The sequence below is a fragment of the Excalfactoria chinensis genome, chromosome 18 (genome assembly GCF_039878825.1).
Source record: "Excalfactoria chinensis isolate bCotChi1 chromosome 18, bCotChi1.hap2, whole genome shotgun sequence".
NCBI lineage: Eukaryota > Metazoa > Chordata > Aves > Galliformes > Phasianidae > Excalfactoria > Excalfactoria chinensis.
The window spans coordinates 5,036,475-5,051,609 of NC_092842.1; the positions used below are offsets into that span (position 1 = coordinate 5,036,475).

General features: G+C 41.0%; 1 protein-coding gene across 1 annotated transcript in view; it reads right to left on the bottom strand.

The window, feature by feature from the left end:
* Positions 1-15,135, bottom strand: part of MED27 (mediator complex subunit 27) — a 78,183-nt gene that overhangs the window by 37,845 nt on the left and 25,203 nt on the right. The window contains exon 3 of the mRNA XM_072352718.1: positions 11,709-11,839. Coding sequence (XP_072208819.1) covers positions 11,709-11,839 — 131 coding nt within the window. The remainder of the gene's footprint in view (positions 1-11,708; positions 11,840-15,135) is intronic.

A 15,135-nucleotide genomic window follows, 5' to 3' on the forward strand; every position in this document is an offset into this window, starting at 1 on the left:
TGTTATGCAGCCAATGAGCCCCAAAATTAGATCTAAGTTGGATTTGTCTTCCAGTCCTCCACAAAAAGCTCTTTTTATAAGACCCGTCTACAAGGCATAAATGTGTCATGAGCAAAAGCATCATCTTTGCTGAGAAACTGTCAAAATCCCAAAGCCAAAATGAAACAGAAGGATCTGCATGTAAAAGGCAAGTAGAAAAGCTTGCTTTTGGCTTGAGGGAAGCTATGTTTCACGGCGCTACTTTGGACATAGCTATAGAATTTTGACTTAGATCACATCAAAACAGTAAGGTATTCGATGCGACTTCTTACAGCGCATTTGATTTTAACACCAAACATTAAGTGAAACAATCAGCCAAAGAGCTCAGCAATTATGAGATTGAAAGCATCCAGGGAGCTTGACATAGACTGACAGGCTCCAGCCAAGCTTGCTGTGTAATTATTTCATGTGTCTGCACTTTGTCTTGCATCACTGAAATGAACACCTTAAGGCAAGAACACAAAGGATACAGAATAATACATCAGAGTGCATTTCTCAGAATGAATACTGACAGTGGATAGTTAAGAGCTTCCCATTAGGGCTCACATGTAGGAATGAGACGGTCATTCATTCTTCACAACACGTCACTCCTGGACTCTGAGTCTTATAAGAAACCAGCTGCTCTTGGAACAACCAACAATAAAGACAACAATTCAGACTCCCACCCTACATGCAAGCACTCGCCTTGTAGTTAATGCCTCTTCTTATCCCAGCTTTGTGCAAATGTTACTTGAGTTGCTCTCAGCACTCCTGCACCACTGCCAGAAGTTACAATTCATGCAGTTCAAAAGGGGAAACTGAGGCACAGCAACTCAACAAAGCAGCAACTTGCTCTGCAATAACTTATCCAGCAACCTCTGCATCTTCAAGTGCTTTTCAACATATGTGGCTGAGAATGAAAAGGCTGACTGCTATCCCACAACAATGTTTTGTAAGGGATGGAAACAAAGCCCCACAGGCAATAACAGCACAGCAATCGTATATAGCATGTAATTTTCATATCCTTCAAGGTGTGCAGGTAAACAGCAATGGTTAAATGAGCAATTGGCTGTTTTAGTCATGATCTCTACACCAAAGTATTTCTTTCCCAAAATAAAATCTGTAAGAATAAAATAAAAGTCACAGGGAAAAAAAGACAGAGCTGAGTCTACTGCTGATGTTAACAAAGCCTTCCTTGCCCAGTGCTTTATGACCTGTGTTACCCATGCAAAGATGATAAGCATGGAAAATGATGAGGCACGTGTCCAATTAGGGATTGGACACGTGTATTATGTTACTAAACCTCTTCTTTTTAAAATGACACATACATACTCATGAATTATATTGCGAACATGACAGAAATGGTGCTAAGATTTAGTTAGGTAAAAATCTACATAGCAAAGAGAAAGCACCATTAGGAATGCAAATAACAGCAGGGCAACATCTGGAAATGAATGAAACCCAAGTTAACTTCACCCAGTGAAACTTCTAATAGCTGCTTTTCATTTTTTTTTCCTGCCAGCAGCTGGACAAATAAGACAAGTAAAGTAAAAAACATACTTAAAACTATTACAAACAAAGGTTAGGTTTAGAGGGTAATGCTGTGACGTGATCAGCTAGAATCTGCTACCCAAGCTTTTTCCTTTTAACCTGTCCATAGGGTTCCTTGTAAACACATGAATACTCAGAGAATGCCCTAAAGTGAAATTAAAAAGTAATAACAGTTATTTTTAACACCAAGTAAAGAAAACACAGCTAAGCAGTTCTATCATGTGTCCTTTCTAGGTAGGCAGTGAAATGCTCCTTCTCTTTCCAACTCAGATGCCAGGTCAGTTGCTCAGCATCAAACCCAGTGCTGTGCCCACCGGGTCCCCAGGGATGGGAACTACCTCTTCTCTCCCCAGGTAAATCTGACTCTGGTCTCCTGCTGAGCTCCCACCTACACCCATTGCTTAGGAAACTCCCTCTTCTTCAGTTACTGTCAAAGATACAGGTAAACCTCATTGCCTGTATTCTTAGGTAAGACATTCCAGTCTCCTTCTCCCTACCAGCACGTACCACATTTGAAAGCACTTTTACTGCTCTCATAGAACAGCTGTCTGGTTTCTCCCTCAAATAGCTGAAGGTTGCTTGGAGTCATGAGGAGGTCCAGAGGTGACGTAACTGATAAATACATTCACAACATGTTCACATCACACCACGTTACAGTTATGCAATAACGCTGTTTTTGCTAAGCCAGAGACCTCCTCCTCCCACCTTATTAGGGCTCTACTCTTTTTGCTTGTCATCTTCGACAGTGGAATATGCAACCAATGAATATGGAAACACTTTCTGACTTTGGCAAGCGGCTGGTTTCATCTATTCTTTTCCAGCTGATTGCCTGCTGCAGCAAAGCAGCCTCCGGTTCTCCCCACATCAAACAGCCCGGCCAAGAAAGGGGGTTAAAGCAATCACATGATAAAAATCACAGCTTTGGCAACAGCTTTGATATCATTATTAAGCTCACACAAATTTCCTCTCTTATCTAGCTTGTTCTTCACTGTCTAATTAGTCCAACCACTGATAGAATGCTCTGTTTTTTGACACAGAAACAAGCAGTTAAACTTGTACTTGTGGTCTTTCATTACACATTAACATCTTCATCCTGAGCTTTCCTTCTGCTGAATGTACAGGGATTCCCTGCAGGGTGATCCCAGTGTTCTGCTCCAAAGGTTGCAAGGGCATCTTGTAATGGTTGGGGCTGCATAAAAACTTTTAATTAATTGCCACTTTCTGATGGCACGATTCTCACACAAACATTACCTTTAAGGCAAACATACATCAAAGAGTCAGAAATGTGCTGTTTTACCACAGAATAGCAATTCCCACTTAAACTAACATTCACCAAAGGCTACACGCTTGCCTTGCATCTGTGCACATCCTGGAACATGAAAATGCACACCAAGAATGGTGCACAGCCCCAGGTTTCCAATGAGATACGGCTTTATCACTCCCAACAATGAAGCATTCCAGTCAATCTCCTGCAAAGTAGATGGCAATTGCTTCAAATCACTGTGCTCAGTCACACGAGGCTGCACATTGCACCCAGAGCAACACTATTTGTGGGATTAGTTTGTAGAACATGACACCAAGACACAATGAGCCCAAGGCCTCACTGGGCTGATGCCATCATGAAAACCATTCACAGAGCTGCTCCTAGCCAGGACACACGAGCTGAGGCTATCGGTCCTGAAAAGCTCTTACCATTTGCTGTGAGAAGCTCTTCGCACTGTGAAGAAATGATGAAATCTTAATTACACGCCCTCTTTACCCACAGTGCTTGGACAGGGGATTTGCTGAAAAGTGAATAAATCTCACGGCTTCTTCCCTCGGTGTTAAAAAGCACTGTAAAATTTTACAACACCACTAATGCACACCGCAGTAATTTACTGTGGCTAAAGCAACACCCAGGACCTCTGCCTCCTGTACTTGCATGGGTAGAAATTATTACCCTGCTAATGAATATCACAAGGAACATTTGGTTTTAGTCAAAATCTTTTCTTTGGACAATCTGTGTCGATCAATGCCTGCTGCTTTTTTATAATTACTTTGTCAGAAAACAGGCAGCTGTATAGTACTTATCGGAATGAAATGAAATTCAGCATGCAACTACAGCCAAAAAAATGGCATTGATCGGGTATAACAAAATAAAGGAGATTATTACAGAGCCTCCTGCTGCCGGATACATCTAGATATTAGGAGATTAGATCAAGCTTAAATATTTTTGAAGGAGTCATCTTTCTAAAGTTGCACAGAACACAAAAGGTATCGACTCAGCACTGAGTTCCCAAGCACCCAGCACCCGAATGGAGCCATGTCGAAGCTGTTCTGTAACAAAGAGGTGCTGTAGCTGAGCAGTGGCACGCAGGGGCTGCTCAGAGCAATGTCAGCACACTGACAACTGCAGGACCTGCAGAGAACACAAAGCAGGGAAGGACCCCCCCAGCCCACATAGCACACACTGGGCCCAAATGTGCTGAGAGCCACAGCAGTGTGCTAAAGAACTGCTCCCTCCCACCAGCAGTACAAGGTTCTAGTTCAAATCTTACCCCAAAACCTTCAGTCATACAGCTCCAGCTGGGGCCCAAATAAACATAAATGCAAATCCCAAATATATTGCACTGGAAGAGGGTTTCTGCTGCTGTCTGAGTGCTGGTTTAATAGAGTTGGATCAGGTTTACAGAGTAAAAGAGATTGTCAGATTTATATTATATTAGAACAAGTCATACAAAAACCAAGAAGTCTGAGATGCAGAAGATGCTCCGAGTCCCAGAAGGTATCTGCTGTAGGACAGACTGCTACGTTACACTTCTATCACCTATGAACTACAAAATTAGATCACCTTTTTTCCCCTTGGTTTTCAGATGCTCATTAAATCTCTGTTGATCCAGTATTCAAAACTGCCCCTACCTACAGGAATCACATACACCTTTAATAAAGCACAGAAACAACAGACAGCTGACCACAAGAACTCTGCAACCAAAGGTGGAAAGAGAAAAATACAGCTACCTCATCCTCCTCCTTTCAGTATCTTTGCTATCTCAGCACATTACAAAACACACGCATGGTGTCAAAGCCTGTCAACGGCTGAACAGTGAATACAAAGCAGTGAATACAAAGAAGAGAAAACACAATCAGAGCTTTATTTTAGAACTTCCACTAAAATGAGAAGCTCACCTGCACTATCCCCACTCCCTTTTTTCAAAGCACAGCTTGGTGAAGTATGGTTGGTTACAGATAGGAAGGACTGATGGATGCTATGGCCCCAGTAAGTACCTGGATGTGACCTCACTTGTTGTCTACTTCAGCTCCTCATGAATCAAAGCAACACTTTTGATATTATTTTTCCAGTTAAATTACATGGAGAGATAACCAGTAAATACTCCATAACTAAAAGTGACAGACCGCTATTTCATTTCACAGCAGATTGTTCCACTCAGCCCCCACCACTTAAATACAACACACAGAAAGAAACAGCGGGCAGCATTGGCCTCCACCCCTGTGTGCCTACTGAGCTCCATGAGCCCCTCATCTACTGCCAATAGGGGTTTTTCACCCCTGTGATGAAGCCTAGTTATCTGTCTCAGGCTACATCTGTAAAGCAGAGATAATAACTTGACATCTGTATGTACAGCTGTTCTCTAGATAAAACTCAGTTCAATATAGTTTAATGACGTGCTATGACCTTGGAATTTTCCCCCTTTAATATAACATGGGTTGAATCATGTCAGATGCTTCTCAGCTTTGGGATCTGGATGTCCCTGCTTCTGACCCTGTGAAGAACCAGATTAGCTTCAAACTTCTACAGATCACCATTTGATTAAAGGTAACTTAAGTCAATACTTCTAACACTGCGGTGGCAATGCACCATATGGGGACTGGCATGTTTCTTAGCTTTCAGTGGTGGGGAAAAATGGCCAAGAAGAAAATGAAGGTAATTGTAACTTTTCCTTCTGTACCTTAGAATAAAGAATAATGCTTGCTGCGGCAGGGGATTGGAGCTTGATCATCTGTGAGGTCCCTTCCAAACCAAGCCATTCTAAGATTCTATTTGAAGGAACTAGAATTACCCAGGGGTTTCACCAAACCTGAAAGAAAGGTTTATGTTTATTACTTCTTTAACAGCATCCAGCCCCACTTCCCTAGAACAACCTGTCTCAAAGCAATTGCTGTCATCTCTGGCTGGTAGGCAGAGAAGAAACCCGAAGAAAAATCCAAAGCAAAACACAACATGGCTGTATCTTAAAATAAATTGAAACCACCGTATTTTCAATAGCTGTTGAAAAATCATTGTGATCTGTTTCTCAGCACTTATCTCCCTGTAACGAAGTTGTCAAAACAGTGATTTCCTGTTTGCTCATTACATTTTGTTATATTCTACGTGGCTCAAAAACAAAACAAAACCACCAGCAAAAACGCTCGGGGACTCTGTTATCCTATGAGGTAGGTGGCAGTTTCAGCAGGTTTGTGTTATTCTGCAGTCTTCCTTCAAAGAAACGTAATACTACATGCACACTATTTGCATTCCTTTAAAGACTCTAAGAAATGCATAACATGGAGCAGCAGCATCACCACATGCCCCTCCATCGCTGTTGTTTAAAAAGCAATGGAAAGCTGACCCCCACAATGAACAGCATGAGACACCTGCGGGAAAGGCATTCATCGATTCCCCGCACAGAAAAACAACACAGATGTGATCCAAACTGGGCACAAGATACCAAATGCTGAAGTTAACGTTGGGTCTACATGGCACGCGGCTACAAAGTAATTAAACCTATTCGTGTGAATATTACTGTCTTACAGTACAAAGAACAAACTTTTAATCTTTTTTCTCCATATAAAAAGGGATTCATTTGCAGAGCAAAAGGGTCACACATTTCAGCAACACGTTCTTTTGCGGTTCCTGTTGCACTGCCTCACTAAAGTCAAGCTAAAGGAATACCGTGAGAAACTTAAACATGAACAGGGATATTTAGTGAGCTCCGAGTATTGAAACTTATTGGAAACTGATCTCTTCCTTATTAATACAATTCCCCATCATGTACAGAAAGATATCTCTGTGTTCCAGAATGCAAATAGAGTTTTAATCTTTAATTATATTCTCAACCTCAGCTCTTCTAAAAGAAGTACAGATGTGGGCCTGAGGATTATTGCTTTATTACAATATCATCTCTGCGGCATTTAATGAATATTGATACTTAATACTGCTTTGCCAGTAGGGGGAAAGAAGAATTTTAGAGCCGTACAAAGAACTTCTCATGACTTTTCTCCAAAAGGAAACCACAGCCACACATTGTGCTCTTTCATTCTTGAACACTTTTAAGAATGGGCCCACAAGCTGGACTACAGCGCTCAGTGAGACCCCAGTAACAACACCTACATGCCAAACAACCACAGCCCCATGGTGTAGATGCTGGGTGTCACACTCAAATGCTGAGCACATCTTGGTTTCAAGGTATGAATTCCTGGCTGGGATTTCAGACCTCTAACACAGCGCGGTCACACTACACAGACACAACTTAAACATATGCTCTTAAAACAACACACGTTCCTTGGCTGAAGCATGCTTTGCCATTATCTTTAATATCATCTGCCTCTCTCATAATGAAAATCCCGATCCTAGGAAGTAATTAGATGCTGTTTATAAAACAACATGCTGAAGAAAACCTTTTTCTTCCCAAACTCTTGGCAAAGGGCTCATCAGGAGTCTACTTAATATAGAAACGGTAATTTACACCAGTTCCAGATAATTTATTCTAGCACATCTAATGCCTGGCTATATTGTTTATACACATATACACACATACCTTACAGCTAACTGTTTAAAACAGCATTTTTGTTTTTATTACTGTGTAATTATTTTAAATTGAATTTCTTCCTCAACACTCAGCTGCTGTGTCCAATAGAACCCCGTAATACTGCCTGTATGACAGAACCATTAAATCTGTTAGAGCAGAAGCATGATGAAATAAAAATCAACATGTTGACAATGCTGGTATTGAACCAAGCTCCAAATAAAGGCTGGGATATCTGTGAGTTTATTCTCCAAATCCAGATGAACACGTATCTGCTGACACAGTAATAAGCTCTTAAAGGAGACTGCTCACTGAAGAGCTGTTTCTGGTAAAGTAACTCCAAAGCAAAGAGGCAAGTATGGGCTTAGAAATCATAGAATCACCAAGATTCTTGTGCTTCTTGTCAGTGTAACTTCCTCCTCCAGAAAAAGGAAGCAGATGAGATGATGGGAGTTTTGTATAATAACCTACGGAAGCAATTTTGACAGCAGATTTATTATAAGCCAGTCACTTAAACAGGCAGATAGATGGAAGAAGTGCTTACAGCTCTGCATTCTGTGGATACATGTTGGAACAGAGTTTTGTTACACAGCACTCATGCAAAATGGTCTCATGCCCTCTTAAATAAACCAGCTTTCTCGAGTCTCCATCCAGCACTTCTATCCTCAAGTCCTTATTTTCTCTTCTGAAAGAAAAATCATCTTCATAGCTTTTTGCTCTTGGTTTATCTACAGCAGTACCATGGGCAGCACATCTTTGCTTTTTTATTTTTTAATAAAGGAAAAGTAATTTTGCTGGTCTGCTCCCAGCAACACAGCTTAAATTCACAAAGATTTTCCCTCAATCTATTAAAATGTTTTCTTTGTCAGGTTAGGGAATACATCAGAGCACAAGAGATTTACAAGACAAGTTGAAAAACCCTAAAATACAAAATTGGACTCATTTTTACTCAAGCCTATGTATCCATTCAGCCTGAAGTTGTCAAACCAGAACCAGACTTCCCATTCCTTATTGTTTATAGCCTGCTTATTTCTGCAAAACTACAAATGTCAGAACAAATGACCCTAAAAAGCATCATAAAGAGCAAGAGTCTCAGTGCTTATAGTGGTGAGCAAGTTCTTGTTCTGGCAATTTCCTTCCAGGCAGAGAAGATAGATGGTTCATTTGGGAGCACTGAGCAAGCCCCATGCCACACAGCTATCCAAGTCCAAGGGTTTTCAGCTGAGACCCCTAAAAATTCCCATTAATACTAACCAACCCTCCTGTGTGCACCAAGGAATACAGCTGCATGAATATGAAGTCAATCCTGCACTTCCTCTTTCCTTGCTGCCATTTCTCAGCAGCACGGTGCTGCAGCAGAGCCTGCTGGGTCTCATGGTTAGTTGGGACCCCTGGGCTCACAGCATCCAGTCCTGCCAGCCCACTCAGGGCACAGCACTCAGCTCTGGGTATCTGGGAGCCAACATCACAATTCGCTTCAGAGATGCAGTGGCAAGCAAAATAATGCAAGGTAAACAAAATCTGTCAATGACTTTGTTTCACAAGGAGGGAAAAGAAACCCAAAACCTAAGCCTAACAGCCACCTTACTAGTAATAACATTAAAAAACATGAACAAAATAAATCATTCTGATTTTCAGGAGCATTGCACAAGTACACTTTCCTCGTCACATGGAAGGAGCTGACAGCTTTCAGCACTTCAGCAAACACTGCTCTGAGATTCTTTAACAGAAGGAAGGAAGCAGCAGCCAGATGAGAAGCATGTGAGGGAACGCATCTATTAGCAAGTACAGGGAGATGTCTTGTTAATAGAAGACAGAAGGAGGGACAAAGCGAGCAGAGAAAGCAGCCAGCAGTTAGTCACTTTCCTATAAAGACATGCTTGGCTAGAAACGAGACACATATCAAGCTTGTATTCTGCACCTTCAAATCCAGTGAAAACCAAAACCGAAAAGCAAACGAACACCAAAAGGCCTCCCTCCAAGACTGAGATACAGTGCAATCAGGTGAGACATGCCACCTGACGCACCAAGTTCTGTCTCTATTCAGCATCCTTCGAAACCCTATGATAATAAAAACAGGGAGAACACGGAAATTTTACTGACACTACTTGCACAAGGCAGAAACTTTGCAGGCTGAAAAGGATTGCTGCAGTGCTGCTGTTTGCTCTGGTTTGATTCCCTAAAATGACGTCTTGGCACATAAGCAGTTGTATATACTCAGGTTTAAGAAAAGCACTAGGTAACGTAGTTGTGCTGAGCAATGTTTAATATATGCTTGACTCAGCACACTGTTACTCAGCCCAAAGACTTGCCACAGAACTTTATATTTATAACATAAAACCCAAAGAATAGTTACTCCTTTCCTGATTAATCAATAAATCTAAAAATAATACTAATAATCTAAAAATAATCACCAAAGTGCCATCAGAAAATCTGTATTGAAACTAAGATGTCCTTTCAAGGAGATGCATGATTTTGCACCTGAATGTTTTCCTCCTTTGCACTTTATAGAGATTGAGGAAAGAAAATAATGGAATTATTCATCATTGTTTGCATGGAACTACAACAAAAAATCAAGATATTAAAATTCCATTTGTTACACTTTTTCCTTTTAAAAACACTTCCCAAAAATCTATTTTTATGTCTTTTAATAACCTACCCCAGCCTTACGTTGGATACGCGACACGGAGCTCAACAGGTATTTGATTTAATGTAACTATTATTCTCTTCTTAAGACACACCAAGATAGCAAGAAACAACACAATCTGAAAGGGCAAAGAAGTCAGTGAGGAAAAAATAAAGAGGAAAAAGTATAAACGTGTTTTGATTGTGAATAATGCTGGAAGTGGTAATAAGATCTCAGAATATAATTCCAAAACTAGCTAAACTTTGTAATTAATTTTTAACATGGTACCTATCTGCAAATTCTAGATAAGAGTATCATTAAATGAGAAGGAATAATCACCTGCAGATAAAAAGGAAGACATCAGTACTGTTAGGTTCATTTGTATATTGCACACCTTGTGTAAAGATTTCTCCTGCCGCAACGTTTCTTCCCTTCTATCTGACATAGAATACACAGGTACAGACTTTTCTATGAAAAAACGTTACAACAGCTCTTTCTCTGTCATTAAAGTGATGCTAGTAACTGGAGAAGCCATGATTTTAATGCCTCTGAATACAAATCATGACAACTAGCATCATAGTGCTCAGCTTTATATATGTCAGCTGACAACATCAATTTTCAGCTCAAAACTCAATGGTCCAACAAAGAAAAAGAAAGAAAATAATCCACTGAGCCAGAGACCATCCCGATATACCCATGTTTTCCCACACATACACTACAGAAAGCTTTTCAAACTGGCGGTTCTGCTACAGCTGCCCTCCTGGACACTTCTCTTTGAGCAATGTGCCACCACAGCCACCGAACACCGTATGGATTCTTGCATTAGCAATCCTTTAAAGCTAATATATTTGGGGAATGTCCTGTTTGCTGTCATCTATTCTCAGGTCATATAAAGAACAAATCTAAACTTCTTTTGATTCCTTCATGAGCTTGGGCCTGTGGAATCCACTGACAAGAGGGACTGTCATTATAACCATGACATTTTTAGTAGCACGGTGTTTATACACCAGTGAATCTTGTTCTGTGAAGAAAAGCACACAGCTTCCACAAAGATGCTCAGTACAATGAATAATTGCTTAGCATTTCATTTTCTACATAATAATCATTTTCTTATATGTAACTAAATATTTTAAGCGGATTATTAATTCATAAGCTTAGTTGTGAGCATCTCTGTGTTTCTGGCATCAGTACATAGACTGCCTGAAGTGTTGATACTCCATGTCCTCAAACAGTTTCTAAGTGTCCTCGTAATTGCTTGTCACCTGTAAAAGAGGTCTAGATCCAATGCAAAATTAACATATGGTGAACAGATGGACTCGGAACAAACATTTGTCAAGAAAGTACTCACACCAAAAATGGCTTGGCTTCTGCCTTTCAGGACCTTCAGAGAAGTCCTTTTTGAAGCTCCAAGTCATACTAATCAAGGGAACATCATTCCTCAATGACAATTCTGTGTTGCAAAAATTTCTATGACCTGTTACTAAAAAGAATCCTCACAGCTTTTCTGTTATCAGAGCGCTTTCCTCTTCTAGGAAGGGAAACAAAAGATTGCAGCCATAGAATATCCCGACCGCCCAACAAGAATAATTCACTTGGCACGAAACAAAAACACAAGCACAAAGTTTTTATGACTATGGCCTTTGTAGTGTGTTTATTGTATTAAAAACCCAAAATAATGCCCACCCCACTGTGCAAACCCTTCAAAACATTCACAAGGTTCTATTACTTACTGAGGAGGTAAGACCAGAGTTGTTGGCTGGGCTTTTGGTCTGCGTTTCGCAGATACTCCCATCTGGTTGGCCGAGCGTTTCAAAGACTGCTGATTCAAAAGGCCAGATGCTAACCCGGCATGGTACTGCAGCTGGGGAAGGGAAAAACATACATTAAAACACAAACCACTGCAGTGCTCTGTGTCAGACTTCTCCTATCTGTATCACTTGATTAAAAGTACAGCCAGCCAGCAAGCTAATGTATGCTATTTCATGTATTGCTTGGATAGAAGATGATACGAACAAAAGCATCTAAAAGTCTGCTGTGAAATAGATATTACAAGGAAACTATGCCATCGGGAAAGTAAGATGATGTATCAAAGACTTGAGAAAGTCCTAACTCTCCTGAAACTTGGAGCTGCATTTTAACATTGAGACTGTTCTCCTCTCAAGGGATCAAGCATCCTCACTTTCCAAAAGAAGGTAACAAGAAGAAAGGTGTGACTTTTCCACTGTATAAACTTTTCTTTGTAAAATAATGCTCTTTTTTTTTTTTTCCTCCTTAAAACACTGCATTCACAAAGAAGCTTCTGTCACTCTAAAGGAAAAACCAGCCTTTAAAATATCAAGTAGCATGTCTTAATGGTGTTACAGCGGAAAGTTTTGTATTCGGTAGCTTTCTTCTCCAGCCTTTTATTTTACTTGTCAGTAGAAGACAATTTATGAAGGACGTATGTGAATTTACAAGTTTTGGTGCACTCCCACTGCTGTGCCTGTCCTGAAACCAGCTTCCAGTGCAACAGGTTCCAAGTCCATCTCGAGACACTTTCAGCTCAAGCTCCTGGCTCTCCCCTTTGAAGGCGAAGGGGAAAAAAAGCGCAAGGTTCAGCATGAGACAAACCCAATCCCCCTTTTTAGCCAGTCCCTGCATCAACATTTTCATTACAGTATCTACAGATTTGTTCTGATAAAGGTGAACTGTTTACCAACACCGACTTACAATGGTTGGAACATAAAGCAGCTTTAGGCACAGCTACTCTGCACGGTACTGACTGAATCCATGGGATGCAAAGCTTGGTAATGCAATCTACTTGAAGGCAGCTGTTAACATGAGCAAAGCCATCCAGCCCCAAATGGCAACACCTGGAGAAAATGGAGTGCCCCTTTACGTGGTGCCTCCAAGCACCACCCTAAAAACTCCTCTGAGCCCCGTGGATTTTGCTCAGATTTGCTCTTCTATGGATTTCTGAAATGAAGAAATCAATGAGAGCAATGGGCAGTAATTGTTCAGAAGGCAATGCTTTGAGGTGTCAGAGGCTTAGTTTTCAATCTTCACTCCCAGAATTTGCAGGGAATGCAATATACTGGGTGCTAAAGGGAAAGGCAGCTCTGGCGGAAGACCCTCTGGCTCCAGGAAGGCACCTTTCCACCCCTCACGTCCCACAACGAACTGCTCTCCTTCATCCATTTTGCACTGTTGATGCCACCAGTTCACTGCACAGAATGACACTGACAGACATCACAAGCAAATAACATCATTCAGCCACTTGCTCCAAGACGGAGGTAATCACAGGTGTTAATCAAATGAATGTTAAATGGAACCTTTTGAAAACATTTCCTAACCTAACTGGCCAGCCTGACATTTAGTGGGCAGACACAAGGAAAGTAAGAAGTAAAAATAAATAGATCCTAAGAAACAATTGTGTCCTTGAAGGCTTGCTCCCCCAGTGGTTAAGCTATTTTTATTAATTATAAGTATTTGTACATAATCTCCCTTCGCTTCCAGGAATGCAGATCCAACTGTCAAAATCTATAATGGCCCATTAAATATTTACCAAACCATCCTTATAATGGGAGAAAAGGTCAAAGTTAATAAAACTGACAGGCGGTCCTGTCCAGCTTGATTTATACATTATTAAAGCATCACATGCTGCACTGCACAGAACACATCCCTTTTTAGGGGCAGAGGTGTGTTAACTGAAAAGATGGGGAAACCCTTTTCTTAATTGTTTGTTCTGAGCTGGAGAAATAAGACTGAAAGCTGCAGTCAAGCAATAAGCCAAAGCAGCATCAGCAGCATCAGAAATCCAGGTGGGTGAACTGAATGTCTCTGAGAGCCCAGGACCCAGCTGGAGACCGCAGTGTGGTGTCTGCGGATGGGCACGAAAGCCTTCTGCTGCTGTGTTCCCAATGACCTCCCATCTGCTTTCGACTATTGTGCTCATTTAAACAAGCAGGCTGGTAAACAGCAAGAGCCCTGTCCATAGCACAGTTGAACACTTAGTAAACTTGAATATTGGTGTAGCACTAGGTGTATGGCAAACCATTTCAGCCTCTAAGGAATCTCCCCCATCATTCAGAGGCTTCATTACAGCACGTCTCCATGGCTCTCGGCTGTTGAGAACTCCAGCTGATTAACAAGAAGCTCAACTCTTCCTTACGAAATGCTCCTCTAAAATTTCAACAACATTGATTCTTTTTCCCCCAATACGTACAAATGAAACTAAATCTACTTTGGAAAACTAAAAACCAACAACGTGAAAATCAGTGTACAGCAGTTAGCAGCCAGGATATGTATCAGTGCCAACTGGTACAGCTTCACCAGAGCTGATATTTTCCTTGAAACCGAGGTTTCAAATGTGCAAATCCCACATCTTAAAACCAAGAGGGGCTCTCGTTCTCAATGCTGTCAGAGAACTGCTGAAAATATAACTTCAATACACAGAAAAGCTTGACCTGAAGGTAGATAAAACGGGACACAGATTGTTTTTAATTCTGCTCATTTCTGAGATTCACATTTTCTCCTTCCCCTACGTTGACAGCCACGTGGCCCACGTTTCCAAAAAGAAATGATTCTCACCAGTGTTTTACAGGTGCAGAAGTTTGTTTCGAGCAGAACAAACTGACATCACCGTGATGGAGTACATACCTTTTGGTAGGGTTACTTTACAGTGTATGTGATGTAAGTGCATACATAAAGACTGAGTTAATTCAAAACTTTGGAAGTTAAAGCTTCATCATTACAATCATGCAGGCCCTAAAGGTCTTTGCTTACATAATTCATGGGTTGCAAACTTGACCGGTGCTGCTGACCAACCAAACCAACTTCCAAGGCCAAGTAAAGGTGCAGAGGGTGGGTGGGGTATAATAACCTGACACGCTGACCATGCAGACTCCCCATCACACAATCCTTTTATGCAATAGCATTACTCAAAGCTTTCGAAGCACCAGTTGGTCTGTTTTAAAAGATGAAATCAGAAGAATGACTTTTGAGGCTGCATTCCCTGTAATGACATTTCTTTCAGACTTTCCCTTATTTAGATACAAACCACACACATACGTGAGAAAAAACTTAAGTATACAAATAGATAGATAGATGAAATTTGCATCTCTTGGAGCAATTGGACCTTACAGAAGTGCCTGACAGACACTTATCAAAGACATTTCA